At 41.7% G+C, this 24,250-nt stretch overlaps 1 protein-coding gene across 2 annotated transcripts in view; it reads right to left on the minus strand.

Annotated features, from left to right (window-relative positions):
- Positions 1-230: 230 nt before the first annotated feature.
- LOC124014460 (ankyrin repeat and BTB/POZ domain-containing protein BTBD11-A-like) overlaps positions 231-24,250 on the minus strand; it is a 218,007-nt gene continuing 193,987 nt past the window's right edge. For both annotated transcript variants that reach the window (XM_046329500.1, XM_046329501.1), the window contains exons 9-16: positions 15,346-15,572; positions 14,550-14,728; positions 12,239-12,341; positions 11,185-11,287; positions 10,659-10,740; positions 10,379-10,447; positions 7,546-7,659; positions 231-891 (exon numbers count right to left, since the gene is read on the minus strand). In XM_046329500.1, coding sequence (XP_046185456.1) covers positions 661-891; positions 7,546-7,659; positions 10,379-10,447; positions 10,659-10,740; positions 11,185-11,287; positions 12,239-12,341; positions 14,550-14,728; positions 15,346-15,572 — 1,108 coding nt within the window. In that variant the 3' untranslated portion in view covers positions 231-660. The remainder of the gene's footprint in view (positions 892-7,545; positions 7,660-10,378; positions 10,448-10,658; positions 10,741-11,184; positions 11,288-12,238; positions 12,342-14,549; positions 14,729-15,345; positions 15,573-24,250) is intronic.

A 24,250-nucleotide genomic window follows, 5' to 3' on the forward strand; every position in this document is an offset into this window, starting at 1 on the left:
TTACAGTGAACTTTTTGTGGTTGGTTTAGTTAAAGTTAAAGTTTGACATTTTTTCCTTTACTTTAGTCACCTGCTCTGGCACCAAACAGATTTGCATCCCAATTATACAAACACAAATATTACAAAAGCCAAGTAAACTCTTATACCAGATACTAACCACTGAATGAGTTCATTTTTCAAAGTAGAGTTTTTATTCTACAAGTTATTCCACTCTTTCAGCAAAAGGGACCTATTCTACGTATGCATCTCATATGAAATACAATTGTACATTTTATTATCATGGGCATATTATATGCCTGTAACAAGTCATACATTTTTTAAATATTTCCTTTATGTATTGGATGGTGCAGTGACGTTAGAGAAGTATTACAACAATGTTCAAACCTGTAACAAAGAGAAGACAATGGAGCTGTCAGATGGCTGGACGCTGCAGTGTAACTCTGCCGCAATGTTGTGCAAGCGTAAGCACCCAGACCTGTCACATAAACCAACAGCACTCTCTAGCGTGGACAGGTAGATGGACAGGGTTTGAAATAGCAGTAACAGTAAAGGGATGTTATGAAAATGTTAACATCAGGGGACAGGTGAATGAACTGGGGTAGTGGATGTTGCAGTAACATTACTGGGTGATTGTAAGTGTGTTTAAATAACCCAGAGAGGTCACACAATGGAGCCCTTGGAGGAGGAGAGCTGAATTGACTGGATGCGGGTGGCTAGAGTTTTCTCCAGGTCATGGAGGACATCGGAGATGGGGCTCAGGCAGGGTCCGGGGCTCACAGTAACAGGCATCTCGTACAGTAGTTGTTTGAAAGCCTCCACCTCAATCAGCAGCACCATGTTCTTCAGGAAGTAGCCTTCGATGAAGACCGCCAGCTCATTGGCACAGAGGAACTAAACAGGGCATAAGGATAGAGTCAGAACCTTTAACTCACTCTGTCACAATGCCCTCTCTATGACTTGTGTTTTTTTTATGTCTGATATATACACATTGTATCATGCATGGTTATCTTGCCTTCTTATGTTTTATACTCTTTTACTGTACACTCTTAGAAAAAAGGGTTACAAAATCTTTGAAGAGGGATAGGGTTCTACCAAGAACCGTTTATCAGAAGACTCATATTTGGAGGACAATGATTCTATGTAAGGCAAAGATAGAAGCTTTTTCATCAGAATAATATTTTTTGGAAGAAATGGTTATTTGATGATTATTGGAAGGCAAGAAGGATTATTTGAAAGGAAAGAAACGTTCTACGTAGAACCCTTCTGTATCTGAATAATATTTTTATTAAATGTTTTGATTTATTTGAAGTAATAAGCATTAGTGTTTACCTCAGTGTAGGGGGCGCTCTTTTAATTTTTGGATGAAAAATATTCCTGTTTTAAACAAGATATTTTGTCACGAAAAGATGCTCGACTACGCATATAATTGACGGCTTTGGAAAGAAAACACTCTGACATTTCCAAAACTGCAAAGATATTGTCTGTGAGTGCCACAGAACTGATGTTACAGAAAAAAAACAGATAAAAATACAATCAGGAAGTGCCGCATTTTTTGAAACCGCCTCATGGCAATGACTCCTTATATGGCTGTGGAGGAGCTAGGAGTCAGCTTACCCTTTCCACGTTTTCCCCAAGGTGTCTGCAGCATTGTGACGTATTTGTAGGCATAACATTGGAAGATTGACCCTAAGAGACTACATTTACCAGGTGCTCGCTTGGTGTCCTCCATTGCAATTATTGCGTAATCTCCAGCTGCAAGTACTTTTCCGTTTGCTACTGAGGAGAAACCCAACTGCCACGAAGGATTTATCATCGAATAGATATGTGAAAAACACCTTGAGGATGATTCTAAACAACGTTTGCCATGTTTCTGTCGATATTATGGAGTTAATTTGGAAAAAAATTCGGCATTGTAGTGAATGAATTTTAGTTTTTTTTTCTTAGCCAAAAGTGATGAAAAAACGGAGCGATTTCTCCTACACAAATAATATTTTGGGAAAAAATGAACATTTGCTATCTAACTCAGAGTCTCCTCATTGAAAACATTTGAAGTTCTTCAAAGGTAAATGATTTTATTTTAATGCTTTTCTTGTTTTTGTGAAAATGTTGCCTGCTGAATGCTAGGCTTAATGCTATGCTAGGCTCTTACACAAATGCTTGTGTAGCTTTGGTTGAAAAGCATATTTTGAAAATCTGAGATGACAATGTTGTTAACAAAAGGCTAAGCTTGTGTTTCAATATATTTATTTCATTTCATTTGCGATTTTCATGAATAGGAAACGTTGCGTTATGGTAACGTGCTTGAGGCTATGATTACGCTCCCAGATACGGGATTGCTCGTCGCTAGAGGTTACACTTTAACAGGAGTGTTAAAGTATTCTGATGAATTTAAAAAGATATGTGAGCATGTTTTAACTTCTATTGGGCAGGTGGGACACGACCGTCCGGGAAATTGCACAGCGCCAAATTAAAAATACAGAAATAGTCAAATTAAACATTCATAAAAATAGAAGTGTTATACGTCGGTTTAAAACCTCTTAGAGCTCCCCCCCTACTTTGTGCAATTCCGCTTGAAGACATACCCAAATCTAACAGCCTGTAGCTCAGGCACAGAACCAAGGATATGCATATTCTTGGTACCATTTGAAAGAAAACACTCTGACGTTTGTGGAAATGTGAATTGAATGTTGGAGAATATAACACATTAGATCTGGTTTAGATAAAACAATGAAAAAAAACATACGTTTTTGTGTTTGTTTTTTGTATCATCTTTAAAATGAACAAGATAAAACAAACATTCATATAGGATGATGGGGACAATTTCAGTGAAAAATATGAGAGGGCAGCAGTACTTGTGTAAAGTTTCAGAATGATAACTTCCAAAATGAGTGTGCTACATGACATTTATCATGAAGTCACCCAGGTGTCCCACACAAGTAGCCCAAATGTTCCCCAAGTGGCCAAATTGGTGAAGGTATACATTTTGAAACAAATAACTATATACAAAATACCAAAATGGTATTCTAACAACCCCCCCAAAATGTTTTTAGAAAAATACATGAAAAAATAAATAAATGGGAAAAAATAATTATTGATTAAATAAAATATATAAATATATACATTTGCAAAATAACATGGGTAACTATTTACACACTTTCAATATTTGGAATACCCTCAGTCCTCTATCAAATCAAATCAATTTATATAGCCCCAGCCTAAAACCCCAAAAAGCAAGTAATGCAGGTGTAGCAGCACGGTGGCTAGGAAAAACTCCATAGAAAGGCAAAAACCTAGGAAGAAACCTAGAGAGGAACCAGGCTATGAGGCACCGGTGGCCAGTCCTCGTCTGGCTGTGCCGGGTGGAGATCACAGTGGTTGTAGAGGGTGCAACAGGACAGCACCTCAAGAGTAAAAATGAACAGTTTAGGGCTCCAAAGCCGCAGGCAGAACAGTTGAAACTGGAACAGCGGCAAGGCCAGGTGGACTGGGGACAGCAAGTAGTCATCATGCCAGGTAGTCCCGACGCATGGTCCTAGAGCTCAGGTCCTCCGAGAGAGAGAAAGAGAGAATTAGAGAGAGCATACTTAAATTCACACATGACACCGGATAAGACTCCCATTCGGAGTCAGTGTCACTGTGAAAGAAAATGTTCAGTTAGAATAGTTTCACATATGAGCCCTCTATCAACAGATATAATAAACAGATATATATATAGAGTAGAGGGAACATAAGGTTGAATACATTATTATGACCTGCTAGATCTACTGTCTCTTTTATATTATGACATTTCAGCTAGATCTACTGTCTCTATTATATTATGACAGACCAGCTAGATTTACTGTCTTTATTATATTACAACAGACCAGCTGTATCTACTGTCTCCATTTCACTTTCGCCATTGTTGTGTGGGCCTGCCCTCCCCTCAACAGCCTCAAATAGGCTATTTCATGTGGGTTGGGGTGGGGCGGCAGACACACGCATCTCACATTTCATGACATGTTTATATATTGCTTCTAAAATTTACAAAAAATCACAAATAATATTATAATATTATTATTAATTTCAAACAAGGGCATTAGCATGATAAGAACTTACCAGTCCAAAACGATGTCCTCTCCTGTTCAAAAAATATTCCTCCACAATCGCTAAATGAATTGTCCTACAACAATCTCTGCCTCACCTTCGCAATCAATTTATTCTAAAATTGTGTGTACATCTGTATATCTAGACTTAGATTTAGCTTTCCCTGACTTAGTCGCCATAATGATTGATATATAAACAGCTGAATCGCATTTACCAAACAATGCAATGCGCAATATGTGTTTCTCCTTCCGGTATGAAACTTCAATAGCGAATGACTCACTTTACGCTGGAGCTTACTACATGAGTTCGTCTTGCAACACAAACACATGGCCTATTGCCGTTTAGCTCAGCTCATTGGTTATCTACCCAGCTAGATTTTAAGACGATCAGAGGGTCATTGGGTTAAAAGACAGTCAATCAACGAAACAGCGGGCAAATCATTGGTGCACAATGATGTCATGACTTGTTGTCTTCAAATCGGTTTCGTTCAGTCAATACGTCCTGCGAAATGGCCCATCAGGTTTAATTGTGTTACAAACAAAGCAGTTGATTGCAGTGAAACCAGACATGACTGGAAAAGTCACGTTCTGTGTGGGTTATTTACCTGGAATGTGTAGTCGAAAATGGAATGAGACGGAATTCACGACACAAGCAGTTCACAAAATGAAGAGGGCCAGTGGTGTAAAATAACCCATGCTGGTTGTCATGACTATCCTGTGAGGATCCAAAGGATCAGGTTACAATGTATCAGCTCTACAGCGCGCTCCCTCTCTCCCGCAGAGGGGAAGAAGGATGGATGTGGGGGTTTAATGATACCTCACTCGATCGTAAACCATTGGCAGCAGACGACTCACTTTGGGGCCTAGTTTGGGTGATCAGCATGTCTATGTGCCTTATAAAGAGGTCCAAGAACTTCAACATCAAACAATGGACACCGGGACAATATTTTTCATCCTCCGAATGTTGGTAATGATGAGAGATGGAATGTGGAAGATTAATGTCTATTTTGTGATGTCACTAAAAGTTAAATGAAGACATTATAACAAAAACATTGTACCTTGAAGGGCTTTCACAATGTGTATACATTTGTTGCAGCAGTGTGTAGGAGGGAAATGCAGAGATGTGTCAAGTGTGCAGGAGGGCATGGGACAAAGGAATGTGTAGTATTGGTGGAAAAACTGTGTCTCAATTGTGAGGGTGTCCATGTTGCTGGGGATCAGAAGTGTCCGGTATGAGAGAGATTGAGATTGCCAGGGTCAGAGTAGAACAGAAGGTGTCATATGCTGAGTCAGTGAAAAGAGTATAGGATGATGGTTCAAGGGTGAGTAGGAGGAGTAGTAGGCCTTGGATAATACAGAGTGATACGAATTTGTGTTTCAGTAATGTTGGCTTCTTAGCATTCATTGCCATGGTTATCAACTGTCCTGCAGAAATGGAATGTAAATTACAGAAAATATACACTGCTCAAAAAAATAAAGGGAACACTTAAACAACACAATGTAACTCCAAGTCAATCACACTTCTGTGAAATCAAACTGTCCACTTAGGAAGCAACACTGATTGACAATAGATTTCACATGCTGTTGTGCAAATGGAATAGACAACAGGTGGAAATTATAGGCATTTAGCAAGACACCCCCCAAAAAAGGAGTGGTTCTGCAGGTGGTGACCACAGACCACTTCTCAGTTCCTATGCTTCCTGGCTGATGTTTTGGTCACTTTTGAATGCTGGCGGTGCTTTCACTCTAGTGGTACCATGAGACGGAATCTACAACCCACACAAGTGGCTCAGGTAGTGCAGCTCATCCAGGATGGCACATCAATGCGAGCTGTGGCAAGAAGGTTTGCTGTGCCTGTCAGCGTAGTGTCCAGAGCACGGAGGCGCTACCAGGAGACAGGCCAGTACATCAGGAGACGTGGAGGAGGCCGTAGGAGGGCAACAACCCAGCAGCAGGACCGCTACCTCCGCCTTTGTGCAAGGAGGAGCAGGAGGAGCACTGCCAGAGCCCTGCAAAATGACCTCCAGCAGGCCACAAATGTGCATGTGTCTGCTCAAACGGTCAGAATCAGACTCCATGAGGGTGGTATGAGGGTCCGTCGTCCAAAGGTGGGGGTTGTGCTTACAGCCCAACACCGTGCAGGACGTTTGGCATTTGCCAGAGAACACCAAGATTGGCAAATTCGCCACTGGCGCCCTGTGCTCTTCACAGATGAAAGCAGGTTCACACTGAGCACATGTGACAGACGTGACAGAGTCTGGAGACGCCGTGGGGAACGTTCTGCTGCCTGCAACATCCTCCAGCATGACCGGTTTGGCGGTGGGTCAGTCATGGTGTGGGGTGGCATTTCATGTGCTCGCCAGAGGTAGCCTGACTGCCATTAGGTACCGAGATGAGATCCTCCGACCTCTTGTAAGACCATATGCTGGTGCGGTTGGCCCTGGGTTCCTCCTAATGCAAGACAATGTTAGACCTCATGTGGCTGGAGTGTGTCAGCAGTTCCTGCAATAGGAAGGCATTCATGCTATGGACTCGCCCGCCCGTTCCCCATACCTGAATCCAATTGAGCACATCTGGGACATCATGTCTCGCTCCATCCACCAACGCCACGTTGCACCACAGAATGTCCAGGAGTTGGTGGATGCATTAGTCCAGTTCTGGGAGGAGATCCCTCAGGAGACCATCCGCCACCTCATCAGGAGCATGCCCACACGTTGTAAGGAGGTCATACAGGCACGTGGAGGCCACACACACTACTGAGCCTAATTTTTTACCTGTTTTAAGGACATTACATCAAAGTTGGATCAGTCTGTAGTGTGGTTTTCCACTTTAATTTTGAGTGTGACTCCAAATCCAGACCTCCATGGGTTGATAAATATGATTTCCATTGATATTTTATGTGATTTTGTTGTCAGAACCTTCAACTATGTAAATAATATTTAATTCATTCACATCTAGGATGTGTTATTTTAGTGTTCCCTTTATTTTTTGAGCAGTGTACTTTGTAGTGGCAGCTGCAGAGAAGAACTTGGGTGTACAAGGTTTTAGCTAGAACCCTCTGCAAAGGGTTTTACATTGCACCAAAAAGGGTTCCCATAAGGGGACAAACCGAAGAAGCCTTTAGGTTCAACTTAGCACCTTTTATTCTTCCACAGATTCATGTGTTACAAATGTACAATTTTAAAATGTGCAATGGAGCAAAATATGGCCATTTTTATCCTGTAGGCACCTGCCACTTATCACAGGTGAGATTAAAGAATCACTTGCCTCCAACCATATTAATTTGGACATTTATGACTTTAATGACTTATGACTCAATTTAAATAAATAAAAAATTCCCTTGGTCCTGTGCAGTTTCAAAACAAACTAATACACCTGTGAACACCAAATGTTTTTTCAATTTCAACTCATTTTAGAAAACATTTTGAACGGTATACGTTGGCTTGTTCCCATTTCTTCTCACCTTAGCTTGTTTGTAGATGTCCACACAGGTTTCCACGGCAATGTTCTTGGAGCAGATAATCTCACAGTGTCGTTGAAGGGCCTCTAGTTGAAAGAATTTTGCTGCAGACAGGAGCTGTGGAAGAGAGGGAAAAGAGAGCACACACAGTGAGAAGTGGGTTGGACTTTCTGGGTGACATGAAAAAATGTTTGATGGGGTTGAGGTCAGAGTTCTGTGCAGGCCAGTCAAGTTCTTCCACACCGATCTCAAAAAACATTTTTGTAATGAACCTCGCTTTGTGCACAGGGCGTTGCCATGCTGAAACAGGGAAGGGCCTTCCCCAAACTGTTGTTACAATGTTGGAAGGACAGAATTGTATAGAATGCCATTGTATTTCCCTTCACTGGAACTATGGGGTCTAGCCAGAACAATGAAAAACCATCCCATGCTATTATTCCTCCTCCACCAAACTTTACAGTTGGCACTATGCATTAGGGCCTGGTAGCGTTCTCCTTGCATCCGGCAAATCCAAATTTACACCACTCCAGCTGACGGTTGGCATTGCGCATTATGATCTTAGGCTTGTGTGTGGCTGCTCGCCCATGGAAACCCATTTCATGAAGCTCCCGACTAACAGTTGCGTCCAGAAATAGTTTGGAACTCTGTAATGAGTGTTGCAACTGAGGACAGGTGATTTTTACACACTACACACTTCAGTCTCGTTCTGTGAGATTGTGTGGCCTACTAATATGCGGCTGAGCCGTTGTTTCTCCTAGACGTTTCCACTTTAAAATAACCGCACATACAGTTGACCGGTGCAGCTCTAGCAGGGCAGACATTTTACAAAAAGACTTGTTGGAAAGGTGCATCCTATGACGGTGCCACGTTGAAAGTCACAGAGCTCTTTAGTAAGGCCATTTTACTGCTAATGTTTGTCTATGGAGAATGAATGACTGTGTGCTCGATTTTATACACCTGTCAGCAACTGGTGTGGCTGAAATAGCTGAATCCACTAATTTGATCGGGTGTCCACATACTTTTGTATATATAGTGTATTTTATTTAAGTGTCATTCACAAAATCGGTAATACAAAACACAAAACAAAATGTCATTTTACAATTTACACGCATAGATAATAATCATGGCACAGTATGTACAGTATGTATGATTTGCAAACCTGCTCTGTCAGTGTAATTGTTTGAGAATTATTGTGTGACAAGTATGGCTGCATTGTCATTGAAATAAAATATACAGTGCCTTGCGAAAGTATTCGGCCCCCTTGAACTTTGCGACCTTTTGCCACATTTCAGGCTTCAAACATAAAGATATAAAACTGTATTTTTTTGTGAAGAATCAACAACAAGTTGACAAATCAAAAACTGAAATATTGGGCATGCAAAATTATTCAGCCCCTTTACTTTCAGTGCAGCAAACTCTCTCCAAAAGTTCAGTGAGGACCTCTGAATGATCCAATGTTGACCTAAATGACTAATGATGATAAATACAATCCACCTGTGTGTAATCAAGTCTCCGTATAAATGCACCTGCACTGTGATAGTCTCAGAGGTCCGTTAAAAGCGCAGAGAGCATCATGAAGAACAAGGAACACACTAGGCATGTCCGAGATACTGTTGTGAAGAAGTTTAAAGCCGGATTTGGATACAAAAAGATTTCCCAAGCTTTAAACATCCCAAGGAGCACTGTGCAAGCGATAATATTGAAATGGAAGGAGTATCAGACCACTGCAAATCTACCAAGACCTGGCCGTCCCTCTAAACTTTCAGCTCATACAAGGAGAAGACTGATCAGAGATGCAGCCAAGGGGCCCATGATCACTCTGGATGAACTGCAGAGATCTACAGCTGATGTGGGAGACTCTGTCCATAGGACAACAATCAGTCGTATATTGCACAAATCTGGCCTTTATGGAAGAGTTGCAAGAAGAAAGCCATTTCTTAAAGATATCCATAAAAAGTGTTTTTTAAAGTTTGCCACAAGCCACCTGGGAGACACACCAAACATGTGGAAGAAGGTGCTCTGGTTAGATGAAACCAAAATTGAACTTTTTGGCAACAATGCAAAACGTTATGTTTGGTATAAAAGCAACACAGCTCATCACCCTGAACACACAATCCCCACTGTCAAACATGGTGGTGGCAGTATCATGGTTTGGGCCTGCTTTTCTTCAGCAGGGACAGGGAAGATGGTTAAAATTGATGGGAAGATGGATGGAGCCAAATACAGGACCATTCTGGAAGAAAACCTGATGGAGTCTGCAAAAGACCTGAGACTGGGACGGAGATTTGTCTTCCAACAAGACAATGATCCAAAACATAAAGCAAAATCTACAATGGAATGGTTCAAAAATAAACATATCCAGGTGTTAGAATGGCCAAGTCAAAGTCCAGACCTGAATCCAATCGAGAATCTGTGGAAAGAACTGAATACTGCTGTTCACAAATGCTCTCCATCCAACCTCACTGAGCTCGAGCTGTTTTGCAAGGAGGAATGGGAAAAAAAATCAGTCTCTCGATATGCAAAACTGATAGAGACATACCCCAAGCGACTTACAGCTGTAATCGCAGCAAAAGGTGGCGCTACAAAGTATTAACTTAAGGGGGCTGAATAATTTTGCATGCCCAATTTTTCAGTTTTTGATTTGTTAAAAAAGTTTGAAATATCCAATAAATGTCATTCCACTTCATGATTGTGTCCCACTTGTTGTTGATTCTTCACAAAAAAATACAGTTTTATATCTTTATGTTTGAAGCCTGAAATGTGGAAAAAGGTCGCAAAGTTCAAGGGGGCAGAATACTTTCGCTAGGCACTGTATATTTAAAAAAGTAATTCTTACCTCCATAATCTCAGTATTCATGATGTGCAAGGACTCAGTGCCTCCACAATACAGGTACTGCATGACCAACTGTAAAAGAGGAATGTTGTTATGACTCAAGCCTCTCGACACATTAGGAACAGCCTAACTGAATTACTGGTATTGGTAGGGTAATACATATATATACAGTATAAGCATTTCAAAAATATAGAAAGCGCCGGAGTTTTAAATTAGTTTTTGCTGTGGTGCGAATCCCAGTTGAACTAGCAACCTAGTTACAGTAGTACATACAGTAGGCTACCTGGAATATGTTGTACTTGACATGACTGATCTCAATGTAGGTGTTCTCTGCTGCTGGTCTGTTTTGGAGCAGGGATTTAAACCTGTATGAAATAATTAAATAAAGGTGGGGAAGACAAGTTGTCAGAAAACAAAAGGAGCATGTCGTCGTCTGCATTAGTGACATGTGACCAGTGTTGTACTGGTAAACACCTTCTTCTATTTTGCATGAGCATCTTTTGCAGAAAAATGCATTGAAAGTATAGGGAACATTACTTTATTCAACAACGATCAGCAGTTTACCCACCAATTTTTGCATATGACATGTCTTTGTCACTCTTATGAACATATATAACCTAACATGCATGGGGGGTGAAATAATTGATTTATAACCACCTCTGAAAAAACATTGTTAGAAAAAATAGTTTGGGGGCATTCTAATTGTTCAAGCATTATTTTTCTCTATTTTTTTTTATAAAAATATTTTATTGTTCAATTCCAACATACAAGTATTTCACAGATTATCATGTTCAAGCATTTTTCATCACCTGGCTGAAGCAGTAAATAACAGGACTTTATGTGCATAGAAGGGTTTTTCTTCCACCAGAAACGTTACATCAGACATCTCCTTGTTGTTGAGGAAGTGGGGGTCTGAAAGAAGTGAAGGATAATTACAATATTTGTCCACTTTTAACACTGTGTTAAATTGATCTCTATTGTTACTCAGTTAGTTTTTAACAAAGAAAATGTAGAGACATTTGTGAAATAAATTTGACTTGTGTATTCATCCATCTTGACTACTTGTCCAATTTGACCTGCATGTGACCTTTTACAAATTACTCAGAATGGCATAGGCTGGACAGATATGCTAGCAGGATACTTAAATGGCATCCCACGTAGAGAGTATTCTAACTAAGCATATCTATGACCACAAAGCTTTACTGGATTGAAGCCTCCTGTATACATATGAATCTAACAGATGGTATGGTAATATCAGCTACTGAGCTACTCAGCTACAGCATGCAGCTTTGGGTGCAACCTAATGAAGCTATTTAGCAAACTGTTTTTCAAATGGAATAATTACGCTCATCTCATTGCTGTTCCAAAGAGCATCTTAATTTTCATCATCAAAGCAAGCTTTCATTTATTGATGACACCCTCAAGACTTTCATAGGTGTAATTACAAAATTACATTGTAGCAAATGCTGACTTTTATTAACAACGCTGAACATATTAGATCAAGGTCAAGTAACTAGAACACATCAACACCAGCCCATCGATAATTCAAAATCTATATGCATTTGTGTTTGTGCTAGAGACACAAACACAAATGTGTGGAATACAACTTGAACTGCCAACGTACAGTATAGCAGAACAATAATTTTCAAGCTCTAGTTTAAGCTTCCATTTCATTCTACACTGTTAATGATGAATGAAGATAAATTATTATTGCAATTTCTATAGGGCGACTCCTCCATCCCATCACATGTAAGCACATTTTAGAGGCACCACAAACACAAAGAGGGAGGCAAGTAACGGTTGCTTCTGCTGCCTTTCTGAACAAACCGTTTCCACTCAGGAGCAACATCTTCCTTTGCTCACCAAGTCTCGAGGTCTGCTTCCTCCTGATCTCAGTGAGTTTGGGGATAGGGAAGGGCCCATAGCACTGGGAGAAAATCACAGACAGCTGGCTGATCACCTCATTCTGCAGACCAGGCAAAGAGGGAGATGAGAAGACATAAATGGACATGGGAAATGTTTGGAAAAAGGGCAGTTATGTACTACTGTAAGAAGAGTTATTAAAACCTGTTGCAACTCTAGGGGCAGTATTTTCATTTTTGGAAAAAAAACATTCCTGTTTTAAACGGGATATTTTGTCAAGACGCTAGAATATGCATATAATTGACAGCTTTGGATAGAAAACTCTCTAACGTTTCCAAAACTGTAAAGATATTGTCTGTGAGTATAACAGAACTGATGTTGCAGGCGAAAGCCTGAGAAAAATCCAATCCGGAAGTGCCCCAGGTTTTGAAAGCGCTGCGTTCCAATGAGTCCCTATTCAGCTGTGAATATGCCATCAACGAGCTTACGCTTTTTACGTATTCCCCAAGGTGTCTACAGCATTGTGACGTAGTTTTACGCATTTCTGTTGAAGAATAGCCGTAGGCGGCCACATTGCGTAAGTGGTCACATGGTGGCTCCAAGAGAGATTCTCGCATAAAATACAGAGGTAGCCATTACTCCAATCGGTCCTACTGAAAAACGAATAGTCCTGACGGATATATTATCGAATAGATATTAGAAAAACACCTTGAGGATTGATTGTAAACAACGTTTGCCATGTTTCTGTCGATATTACGGAGCTAATTTGGAATATTTTTTGCCGTTTTCGTGACTGACATTTCCTGTCGATTTCACAGCGAAACGTAAAGAACAAACGGAGCTATTTCGCCTACAAAAATAATATTTGGGGAAAAAATGAACTTTGGCTGTCTACCTGGGAGTCTCGTGAGTGAAAACATCTGAAGTTCATCAAAGGTAAATGATTTAATTTGATTGCTTTTCTGATTTTCGTGACAAGGTTACCTGCTGCTAGCAAGGCATAATGCTATGCTAGGCTATCGATAAACTTACACAAATGCTTGTCTAGCATACTGTAAAGCATATTTTGAAAATCTGAGATGACAGCGTGATTAACAAAAGGCTAAGCTGTGTCTCAATATATTTAATTTGTGATTTTCATGAATAGGAATATTTTCTAGGGATATTTATGTCCGTTGCGTTATGCTAATTAAGTTCAGGTGTTATGCCGTTGCGTCATGCTAATTAGTTTACGCTCCCGCATGCGGGTTTGGGAGTCACAAGACGTTTTAAATAGAAGGCCATAGAGGTGAATGTTTTGCAATTCATGCATGAATATAATGATACAGTTTGAAGAACATATCAAAGCTGCTACATACAATACCAGTCAAATGTTTGGACACACCTAATCACTCAAGGGTTTTTCTTTATTTTTACTATATTCGACATTGTAGAATAATAGTGAAGATATCAAAATTATGAAATAACACACATGGAATCATGTAGTAACCAAAAAAGTGCTAAACAAATCAAAACATGTTTTATATTTGACATTCTTCAAAGTAGCTAACCTTTGCCTTGATGACAGCATTGTACACTCTTGGCATTCTCTCAACCAGCTTCACCTGGAATGCTTTTCTAACAGTCTTGAAGGAGTTCCCACATATGCTGAGCACTTGTTGGCTGCTTTTCCTTCACTCTACGGTCCAACTCATCCCAATCCATCTCAATTGAACTGTCGTTTCTCTTTGCTTATTTGAGAAGTTCTTGACAAAATATGGACTTGGTATTCTTACAATGTAGAAAATAGTAAACAGAAAGAAAAACCCTTGAATGAGTTGGTGTGTCCAAACTTTTGACTGGTAATGTACATTGGGAAAAAATATATGTAAAAAGTAAATCATACGAAGATGCAAATTAAGAAAAGTCAGAAAGTAAATGATTGAGACAGACTTGCAACAGGACAATATTGGAATTTGTACTGTAAAAAAGCAAGTGATGGGTAAGAAAAACAAGAAATGTTAATAGAAACATGTGCCATGAAAGGAGGTAGGACCCTAAGTTTTTCCTGGCCACGTAACCTACAGGAAAAAGTCAGACTGCACAGGACTAGTGACTGGAATTTTTCCTGGTCACATGGACACAAAACGGAAACATTTTTTATAAAACATTTTGTAAACTAAAAATGAAAAGGAACGTTTCTTATTGGAAAAGTCCACGTAGTCCTTCCCTGTTTCAGTCTGTTTTCTTCTGTTTGGTCCCTAATGAACATGACCACGGTGGACAGGGAATTCCAGAGCCTTAAATTGGGGAGGACACACAATCATATCACCTTGCTGGCATGGAGGATCTGGAACATAAGTGGCAGGCCATGGGTGATGAGCTCCGCAGTGTACTCTTCCTCCTGGATGCAGCTGAAGTCCTTGAGCAGACCCTGGATCAGTGGGCGCCGGTGCTGCAGGAAACAGGTGCGCAGAGACTCCAGCCAAGTGTGCATGGTCCAGGGGACACCTGGGAAGACCAGCAGCAATCAATAAATAACAAAAAAGTAAATACTGTAGCTGCTAGCTACTACACCAGCAGGAAAAGCAATTAGATCAAAAAATGGCTAAAGCACTGACCATGCCTGCCTCACTCTATAATGGTGATGGATGAGCTTAAAGTGCAGCTGTTGCTGTCTGTGGTGTATATGGAGTGGTGGTGCAGTTTTTCCATTGGCCCTCAGTTGTGGATATCTATCTTGTACAGTCCATGGACTCACCTAATCAGTGAATGTCTACTATACTGTATAATGGCAGTGCATTAGCATTATTTTGATAGGTGATGATTGCCACGCGCAGCATAAACACAGCTCCCAGCAGTTGAAACCGGCACACGTATAATTACAACCAATTAGCAAGTCGGAAATGTCAGAGTTTCCTAGTTCCGACTAGCACTTGGATGCGGTATCAGACCTGGGTCAAATCCATACATCCACACTTTCAAATACTTTATGTACACCTGATTAAGCTGCATTTTTGGGACTGTTCCATTCGCTCCATTTTACCAAAACAAGTCTAGTGCACTAAGTTTTTGAAAGTGTTTGACATATAGTGTTTGGCGCGGGGTGAGTGTATGTTAACTCTGACCTAAACTGCGGATGTCTATGGTGATGTCCACATGGCCGTGCTCAGTGCTATGGTACATGGCCTCTCTCAGGGCCCTCAGTTTGGCCTTTCCTGTTCGTTGGAGGGTCCCGACGGCCTGGGGAGGTTTCTTCTCCCCGGGCACCGAGCTCTTGGCCAGGATCTCCTCCAGGGAGAGGCCGTCATCCTTTTCTTTCTCTCCATGAGACAGAAGCTTCCGGAACACATTTCTAAAAGGGGGAGGTTTGTAATGTTGGATTTATATTATAACTCACACACCTATCATTCTACCAGATGCAAGGAGAAAAACGGTAAGCTGAGTAGAAAAGAAACCCCAACACACGGGTGATCTTTAAAACCTCTTCGGGCTAGGGGGCAGTATTTTCACGTCCAGATGAAAAGCATGCCCAAAGTAAACTGCCTGCTACTCAGGCCCAGAAGCTAGGATGTGCATATAATTAGATTTAGATAGAAAACACTAAAGTTTGTAAAACTGTTAAAATAATGTCTGTGAGTATAACACAACTTATATGGCAAGCGAAAACCTGAGAAAAATCCATCCAGGATAAAAACATTTTAGGTAACTGTGGTTTCCATGCGTTTTCTATGGGAACCTAGATTTCTGTGGCAATTGGTTGTAGTTCCTATTGCTTCAACTAGATGTCAACCGTCTTTAGAAATTGGCTGATGTTTTTCTTTAGAGAAAAGAAGAAGTACGGTTGTTCAGAACGAGGGTCTAGCCTGGTGTCCTTTTTTTGTTTGGTGCGCGCGACCTGAAGCTCGCTACACTTTCATTTTAGCGGCAATTGAACACAGTTTATTCCGTCTTAAATTTGATTGATTATTTACATTTTAAAATACCTAAAGATGGATTAGAAACGTTTTCGAAATAAGTTTACAGGTATGTATTAGATTATTTGTAGTCATGTTGGTCGAGTTGGAAACGGTGTTTTTCTGAATCAAGCGGGTCAAATAAATTGACATTTTGGGAATATAACGATATAATTTATCGAACAATAGGACCGTTGGTGATGTTTATGAATGTCATGTGTTTGTTTTGTGGGGTGCTATCCTCAGATAATCGCATGGTTTGCTTTCGCCATAATGCCTTTCTGAAATCTGACAAGTTGCCTGGATTAACAACAAGTGTAGCTTTAATTTGATGTATTGCATGTGTGGAGGAAAATTTAATATTTCGAATAAAAAAAAAAATGAATTTTGCGCTCTGCAATTTCACTGGATGTTGTCGAAATGTTGCGCTAGCGGAACCCCAAGCCGTAACAGGTTTTAATGCTCCACAGATTTAATGGATCTTTTCTCCAATGTTTCAGTCCCAATATAACTTCATCAGGAACACTCCAGTGTGTTGGAGTTTCTTTTCTAGGCCGAGGAGGTGTGACGATATCTAACCTCCCGTTCCGCCCCTGTCCCGCCCTTGTCTCACCCTCCAGAACACCAGAGCTAAACAACAATCACATTCTGCATGTGTTAGCTGTCAAACTCAAACATAAAGGTCAAGTGATCATTACAGTATAACCCAGCTACCTGGGACGTGGAAATTTCAACATTCTCTTCATAATTGGGTCACAAATTATATACTGTAGACTTAATGAGAATTTGTACCGCTATGAACAACAACATTGGAAAAACACCCTACAATTAGTTACAATCCTTTTTTAAAGGTATGGCCGGTATGTATGGCTTGTACACTCTTAGAAAAAAGGGTTCCAAAATAATTCTTTGCAGAGGGATGGAGTTCTACCAAGAATAGTTTTCATCTGAAAAAAACACTTTTGGAATTAAGGGATATTTGCCTATAGTTTGGAAGGCAAGAAGGATTCTAAGTAAGGCAAGAAGGGTTCTACATAGAACCCTTCTAAAGCCGGGTGAATACTACACAAAATATATGTCTTTCCTGTATTTTTTTGTCTTGCCAACATAGTGGTGCGCACGCTAAACGATCTGTCACAGACTGGGTGTCACATACTACAAGATTCTTCACTTGGTCCTGAGGATTCTCGATACCATGCTATAGCACGAAAACAAAACAGGAGTTTGTCACGAGCCAGACAGTGGCAAAACAAATATGGAGTTTGACAGTGAAGAGCAGCTGGCCAGAAAAATAAGACATTTGGGGTGAGGCCATGGTTGGTGAGACGAAGACTGGTGATGAACTTCCGGCGCCGACTGAGATGGCCGCCTCGCTTCGCGTTCCTAGGAAACTATGCAGTTTTTTGTTTTTTTACGTGTTATTTCTTACATTAGTACCCCAGGTCATCTTAGGTTTCATTACATACAGTCGAGAAGAACTACTGAATATAAGATCAGCGTCAACTCACCATCAGTACGACCAAGAATATGTTTTCCGCGACGCGGATCCTGTGTTCTGCCTTACAAACAGGACAACGGAATGGATCGCATGCAGCGACCCAAGGAAACGACTCCGAAAAAGAGGGAAACGCGGCGGTGTTCTGGTCAGACTCCGAAAAAGGGCACATCGCGCACCACTTCCCAGTATTCTTCTTGCCAATGTCCAGTCTCTCAACAACAAGGTTGATGAAATCCGAGCAAGGGTGGCATTCCAGAGGGACATCAGAGACTGCAACGTTCTTTGCTTTACGGAGACATGGCTTACTGGGAAAACGCTATCCAGGGCGGTGCAGCCAACGGGTTTCTCCACGCATCGCGCCGACAGAAACAAACATCTCTCTGGTAAGAAGAGTGGCGGGGGCGTATGCCTCATGACTAACGGGACATGGTGTGATGAAGGAAACATACAGGAACTCAGATCCTTCTGTTCACCTGATTTAGAATTCCTCACAATCAAATGTAGACCGCATTATCTTCCAAGAGAATTCTCTTCGATTATAATCACAGCCGTATATATCCCCCCCCAAGCAGACACATCGATGGCTCTGAACGAACTTTATTTAACTCTTTGCAAACTGGAAAACATTTATCCGGAGGCTGCATTCATTGTAGCTGGGGATTTTAACAAAGCCAATCTGAAAACAAGACTCCCTAAATTTTATCAGTATATCGATTGCGCAACCAGGGGTGGTAAAACCTTGGATCATTGTTACTCCAACTTCCGCGACGCATATAAGGCCCTGCCCCGCCCCCCCTTTCGGGAAAGCTGACCACGACTCCATTTTGCAGAAATTAAAACAAGAGGCTCCCACGCTGAGGTCTGTCCAACGCTGGTCAGACCAAGCTGACTCTACACTCCAAGACTGCTTCCATCACGTGGACTGGGACATGTTTCGTATTGCGTCAGATGGGAATATTGACGAATACGCTGATTCGGTGTGCGAGTTCATTAGAACGTGCGTCGAAGATGTCGTTCCCATAGCAACGATAAAAACATTCCCTAACCAGAAACCGTGGATTGGTGGCAGCATTCGCGTGAAACTGAAAGCGCGAACCACTGCTTTTAATCAGGGCAAGGTGTCTGGCAACATGACTGAATACAAACAGTGCAGCTATTCCCTCCGTAAGGCTATTAAACAAGCTAAGCGTCAGTACAGAGACAAAGTGGAATCTCAATTCAATGGCTCAGACACAAGAGGCATGTGGCAGGGTCTACAGTCAATCACGGACTACAAGATGAAATCCAGCCCAGTCACGGACCAGGATGTCTTGCTCCCAGGCAGACTAAATAACTTTTTTGCCCGCTTTGAGGACAATACAGTGCCACTGACACGGCCTGCAACGGAAACATGCGGTCTCTCCTTCACTGCAGCCGAGGTGAGTAAGACATTTAAACGTGTTAACCCTCGCAAGGCTGCAGGCCCAGACGGCATCCCCAGCCGCGCCCTCAGAGCATGCGCAGACCAGCTGGCCGGTGTGTTTACGGACATATTCAATCAATCCCTATACCAGTCTGCTGTTCCCACATGCTTCAAGAGGGCCACCATTGTTCCTGTTCCCAAGAAAGCTAAGGTAACTGAGCTAAACGACTACCGCCCCGTAGCACTCACTTCCGTCATCATGAAGTGCTTTGAGAGACTAGTCAAGGACCATATCACCTCCACCCTAGCTGACACCCTAGACCCACTCCGATTTGCTTACCGCCCAAATGGGTCCACAGACGATGCAATCTCAACCACACTGCACACTGCCCTAACCCACCTGGACAAGAGGAATACCTATGTGAGAATGCTGTTCATCGACTACAGCTCGGCATTCAACATCATAGTACCCTCCAAGCTCGTCATCAAGCTCGAGACCCTGGGTCTCGACCCCGCCCTGTGCAACTGGGTACTGGACTTCCTGACGGGCCGCCCCCAGGTGGTGAGGGTAGGCAACAACATCTCCTCCCCGCTGATCCTCAGCACGGGGGCCCCACAAGGGTGCGTTCTGAGCCCTCTCCTGTACTCCCTGTTCACCCACGACTGCGTGGCCACGCACGCCTCCAACTCAATCATCAAGTTTGCGGACGACACAACAGTGGTAGGCTTGATTACCAACAACGACGAGACGGCCTACAGGGAGGAGGTGAGGGCCCTCAGAGTGTGGTGTCAGGAAAATAACCTCACACTCAACGTCAACAAAACTAAGGAGATGATTGTGGACTTCAGGAAACAGCAGAGGGAACACCCCCCTATCCACATCGATGGAACAGTAGTGGAGAGGGTAGCTAGTTTTAAGTTCCTCGGCATACACATCACAGACAAACTGAATTGGTCCACTCACACTGACAGCGTCGTGAAGAAGGCGCAGCAGCGCCTATTCAACCTCAGGAGGCTGAAGAAGTTTGGCTTGTCACCAAAAGCACTCACAAACTTCTACAGATGCACAATCGAGAGCATCCTGGCGGGCTGTATCACCGCCTGGTACGGCAACTGCTCCGCCCTCAACCGTAAGGCTCTCCAGAGGGTAGTGAGGACTGCACAACGCATCACCGGGGGCAAACTACCTGCCCTCCAGGACACCTACACCACCCGTTGTTACAGAAAGGCCATAAAGATCATCAAGGACATCAACCACCCGAACCACTGCCTGTTCACCCCGCTATCATCCAGAAGGCGAGGTCAGTACAGGTGCATCAAAGCTGGGACCGAGAGACTGAAAAACAGCTTCTATCTCAAGGCCATCAGACTGTTAAACAGCCACCACTAACACTGAGTGGCTGCTGCCAACACACTGTCATTGACACTGACCCAACTCCAGCCATTTTAATAATGGGAATTGATGGGAAATGATGTAAATATATCACTAGCCACTTTAAACAATGCTACCTTATATAATGTTACTTACCCTACATTATTAATCTCATATGCATATGTATATACTGTACTCTACATCATCGACTGCATCCTTATGTAACACATGTATCACTCGCCACTTTAACTATGCCACTTTGTTTACTTTGTCTACACACTCATCTCATATGTATATACTGTACTCGATACCATCTACTGTATGCAGCTCTGTACCATCACTCATTCATATATCCTTATGTACATGTTCCTTATCCCCTTACACTGTGTATAAGACAGTAGTTTTGGAATTGTTAGTTAGATTACTTGTTGGTTATCACTGCATTGTCGGAACTAGAAGCACAAGCATTTCGCTACACTCGCATTAACATCTGCTAACCATGTGTATGTGACAAATAAAATTTGATTTGATTTGATTTGATTTGACAGTTTGGGTTGTATGTTCTGCAGAGAGAGTTGGAGGAAAGTAATGCCCAATCAACACAGCTAGCTAGCGTACTAATTGATGTTTTTCATACAGTGCATGTAGTATGTCCTAATATCACTTACATAACCAATGAAGGGTTGTTATTGTTTTGTTGTTTTTATGGCTGTAGCACCAATACAAATTCATAAGAATTATTGTTGCATGGAAATAGAATGATCTGATTCAGGATATTTAGCTCTAATAAATAGGGCTACATTGTGCTCTGCCTTCACCTATAGGCTCCACCCCCGATAATAGATGCATGATAGGACAGGGTTCAGGGAGCTGCAGCGGATGACCTCAGACACATTTGATTTCCTGCTGGGGATGGTGAGACTCATCAGAATGCAGGACTCCAAGATGAGACCATTTTTTGGCAATGGGTGGGTAGGCCTATATCATAACAATTTTACATGATTGTTTTGTTTTGTTTTCTAAATGTTTGTCTTTTTCATTAAGAATCCCACAGATTCCAGTATAGGATTGTGTGCACTGTGTCCAAGATTTTTATGGAGACCTGTGAAGCCCTCCATCGGGTCATGAAGGAAGAATTCCTGAAGGTAGGCCTTGGTCACCACACAGGACTGTAGACATGAAGCTGTATTTTAAAACCCACAACACAAATATATTTTTTTCATTTAATTAACAAACTATAGTTTTGGCAAGTCGGTTGTGCATGACAAGTACTTTTTCCAAAAATTGTTTACAGACAGATTATTTCACTTAAAATTCACTGTATCCCAATTCCAGTGCGTTAGAAGTTTACATACACTAAGTTGACTGTGCCTTTAAACAGCTTGGAAAATTCCAGAAAATAATGTAATGGCTTTAGAAGCTTCTGATGGGCTAATTGACATCATTTGAGTAAATTGGAGGTGTGCCTGTGGATGTATTTCAAGGCCTACCTTCAAACTCGGTGCCTCTTTGCTTGACATCATGGGGAAAAAAAAGAAATCCGCCAAGACCTCAGAAAGAAATTGTGGACTTCCACAAGTCTGGTTCATCCTTGGGAGCAATTTCCAAATGCCTGAAGGTACCATGTTCATCTGTACAAAAAATAGTACACAAATATAAACACCATGGGACCACGCAGCAGTCACACCGCTCAGGAAGGAGACGCGTTCTGTCTCCTAGAGATTAATTTACTTTGGTGTGAAAAGTGCAAATCAATCCCAGAACAACAGCAAGGACCTTGTGAAGATGCTGGAGGAAACAGGTACAAACGTATCTATATCCACAGTAAAACGAGTCCTATATCGACATAACCTGAAAGGCCGCTCAGCAAGGAAGAAGCCACTGCTCCAAAACCACCATAAAAAGAAATAGTACGGTTTGCAACTGCACATGGGGACAAAGATCGTAAAAGTAAAAATAGTAAAAATAGTCAAATAAATAACAATAAAAATAACAATAATGAGGCTATATACAGGGGGTACTGGTACCAAGTCAATGTACAGGTTAGTCAAGTTATTTTTTATATGTTGGTAGGGGTAAAGTATCTATGCATAGATAATAAACATAAATTAGCAGTAGTGTAAAAACAAAGGGAGGGGGGGGTGTCAAAGGGAGGGGTGAGTGTGTCAATTCAAATAGTCCAGTTGGCCATTTGAATAATTCAGCAGTCCTTTTGGTCCTTGTTGGAGGAAATTATAGTTGAAATGATTAATTATGTATACATTTAAATTAGAACCATTTATTTTAATACTATTATGTTATGGTATGAAATGTATGGGTTCTTGGTTAAACTAGGACTGAAAATGTAAGTAAAATGAATTAATTGTCTGTACCTTGCGGGTTTAAGGGAGAGGGATGGCATATCTCTTTAGACAGATAAAAATGTTTGTTTGTTCCATTAGTGGAGAAGAGTATATATTTTAGACAGATTGGAATGTTTGTTTTATGAGGGGAGTAGAAGACAATCTCCAGACCTGAAGACACTGCGCTATTGTGTGGATCGGAGAGAGTGTGAGAAACTGATGATGTCATTTTATGTTTTCTCTTTAAAATGTAATGTTCTTTGTATTTTGGGTCAGTACTCTCTTGAATTATTAAACGCTGTTACCTGACTTTTAAGACCGGGGCTCTGTCCATTTCTTATAAAAATATTGGGTCTTACAATGCCATAGAATGCATTGACAGAGTATTTAATTCAGATTGGGAAATGATACAGAGGAATTTAGAATTCCTTTAACAGTCCTCGACTTGATGCTCCTGTAAGGCTTGCCATGGGGTAGCAGAGAGAACAGTCTATGACTTGGGTGACTGGAGTCTGACAATTTTCTGGTTCTTCCTCTGACACCGCCTAGTCTATAGGTCATGGATGGTATGAAGCTTGGCAACAGTGATGTACTGGGCCATATGCACTACCCTCTGTAGCGCCTTATGGCAGATGCCAAGCAGTTGCCAAACCAGGCGGTGATGCAACCGGTCAGTATGCTCTCAATAATAATGCAGCTGTATGACTTCTTGAGGATCTGGGGACCCATGACAAATCTTTTCAGTCTCCTGGGGGGTGAAATGTGTTTGTGTGCCCTCTTCACGGCTGTGTTGGTGTGTTTGGACCATGACAGTTTGTTGGTGATGTAGACACCAAGGATCTCAAAAATCTTGACCCGCTCAAGTACATCCCCGTCAATGACAATGGGGGCCTGTTCGGCCCTCCTTTCCCTGTAGTCCACAATCAGCTCCTTTGTCTCGCTCACATTGAGGGAGAGGTTGTTGTCCTGGCACCACACTGCCAAGTCTTTGACCTCCTCCCTATAGGGTCTCATCGTTGCCGGTGATCAGGCCTACTACTGTTGTGTCGTCAGCAAACTTAATGATGGTGTTGGAGTCTTGCCTGGCCATGCAGTCATGTATGTACATGGAGAACAGGAAGGGACTAAGCACGCACCCCGAGGGGCACCTGTGTTGAGGATCAGTGTGGCAGATGTGTTGTTTCCTACCCTTACCACCTGGGGGCTGCCCATCAGGAAGTCCATGATCCAGTTGCAAAGGGAGGTGTTTAGTCCCAAGGTCCTTAGCTTAGTGATGAGCTTTGTGGGAAAAATAGTGTTGACCACTGAGGTGTAGTCAATGAACACAGGACAGCCGCTTGAACATAAACTTTAAAAATAATAAAAATCAGTTTTTTGGCTAAAATGCTGTCTCGAACATGTGAAATTTCATGTGCCTAAACTTGTATGCCATCTTTAAATACGAATACAATTTTAAAATTACA

Source organism: Oncorhynchus gorbuscha, linkage group LG25 (genome assembly GCF_021184085.1).
Source record: "Oncorhynchus gorbuscha isolate QuinsamMale2020 ecotype Even-year linkage group LG25, OgorEven_v1.0, whole genome shotgun sequence".
NCBI classification, from domain to species: domain Eukaryota; kingdom Metazoa; phylum Chordata; class Actinopteri; order Salmoniformes; family Salmonidae; genus Oncorhynchus; species Oncorhynchus gorbuscha.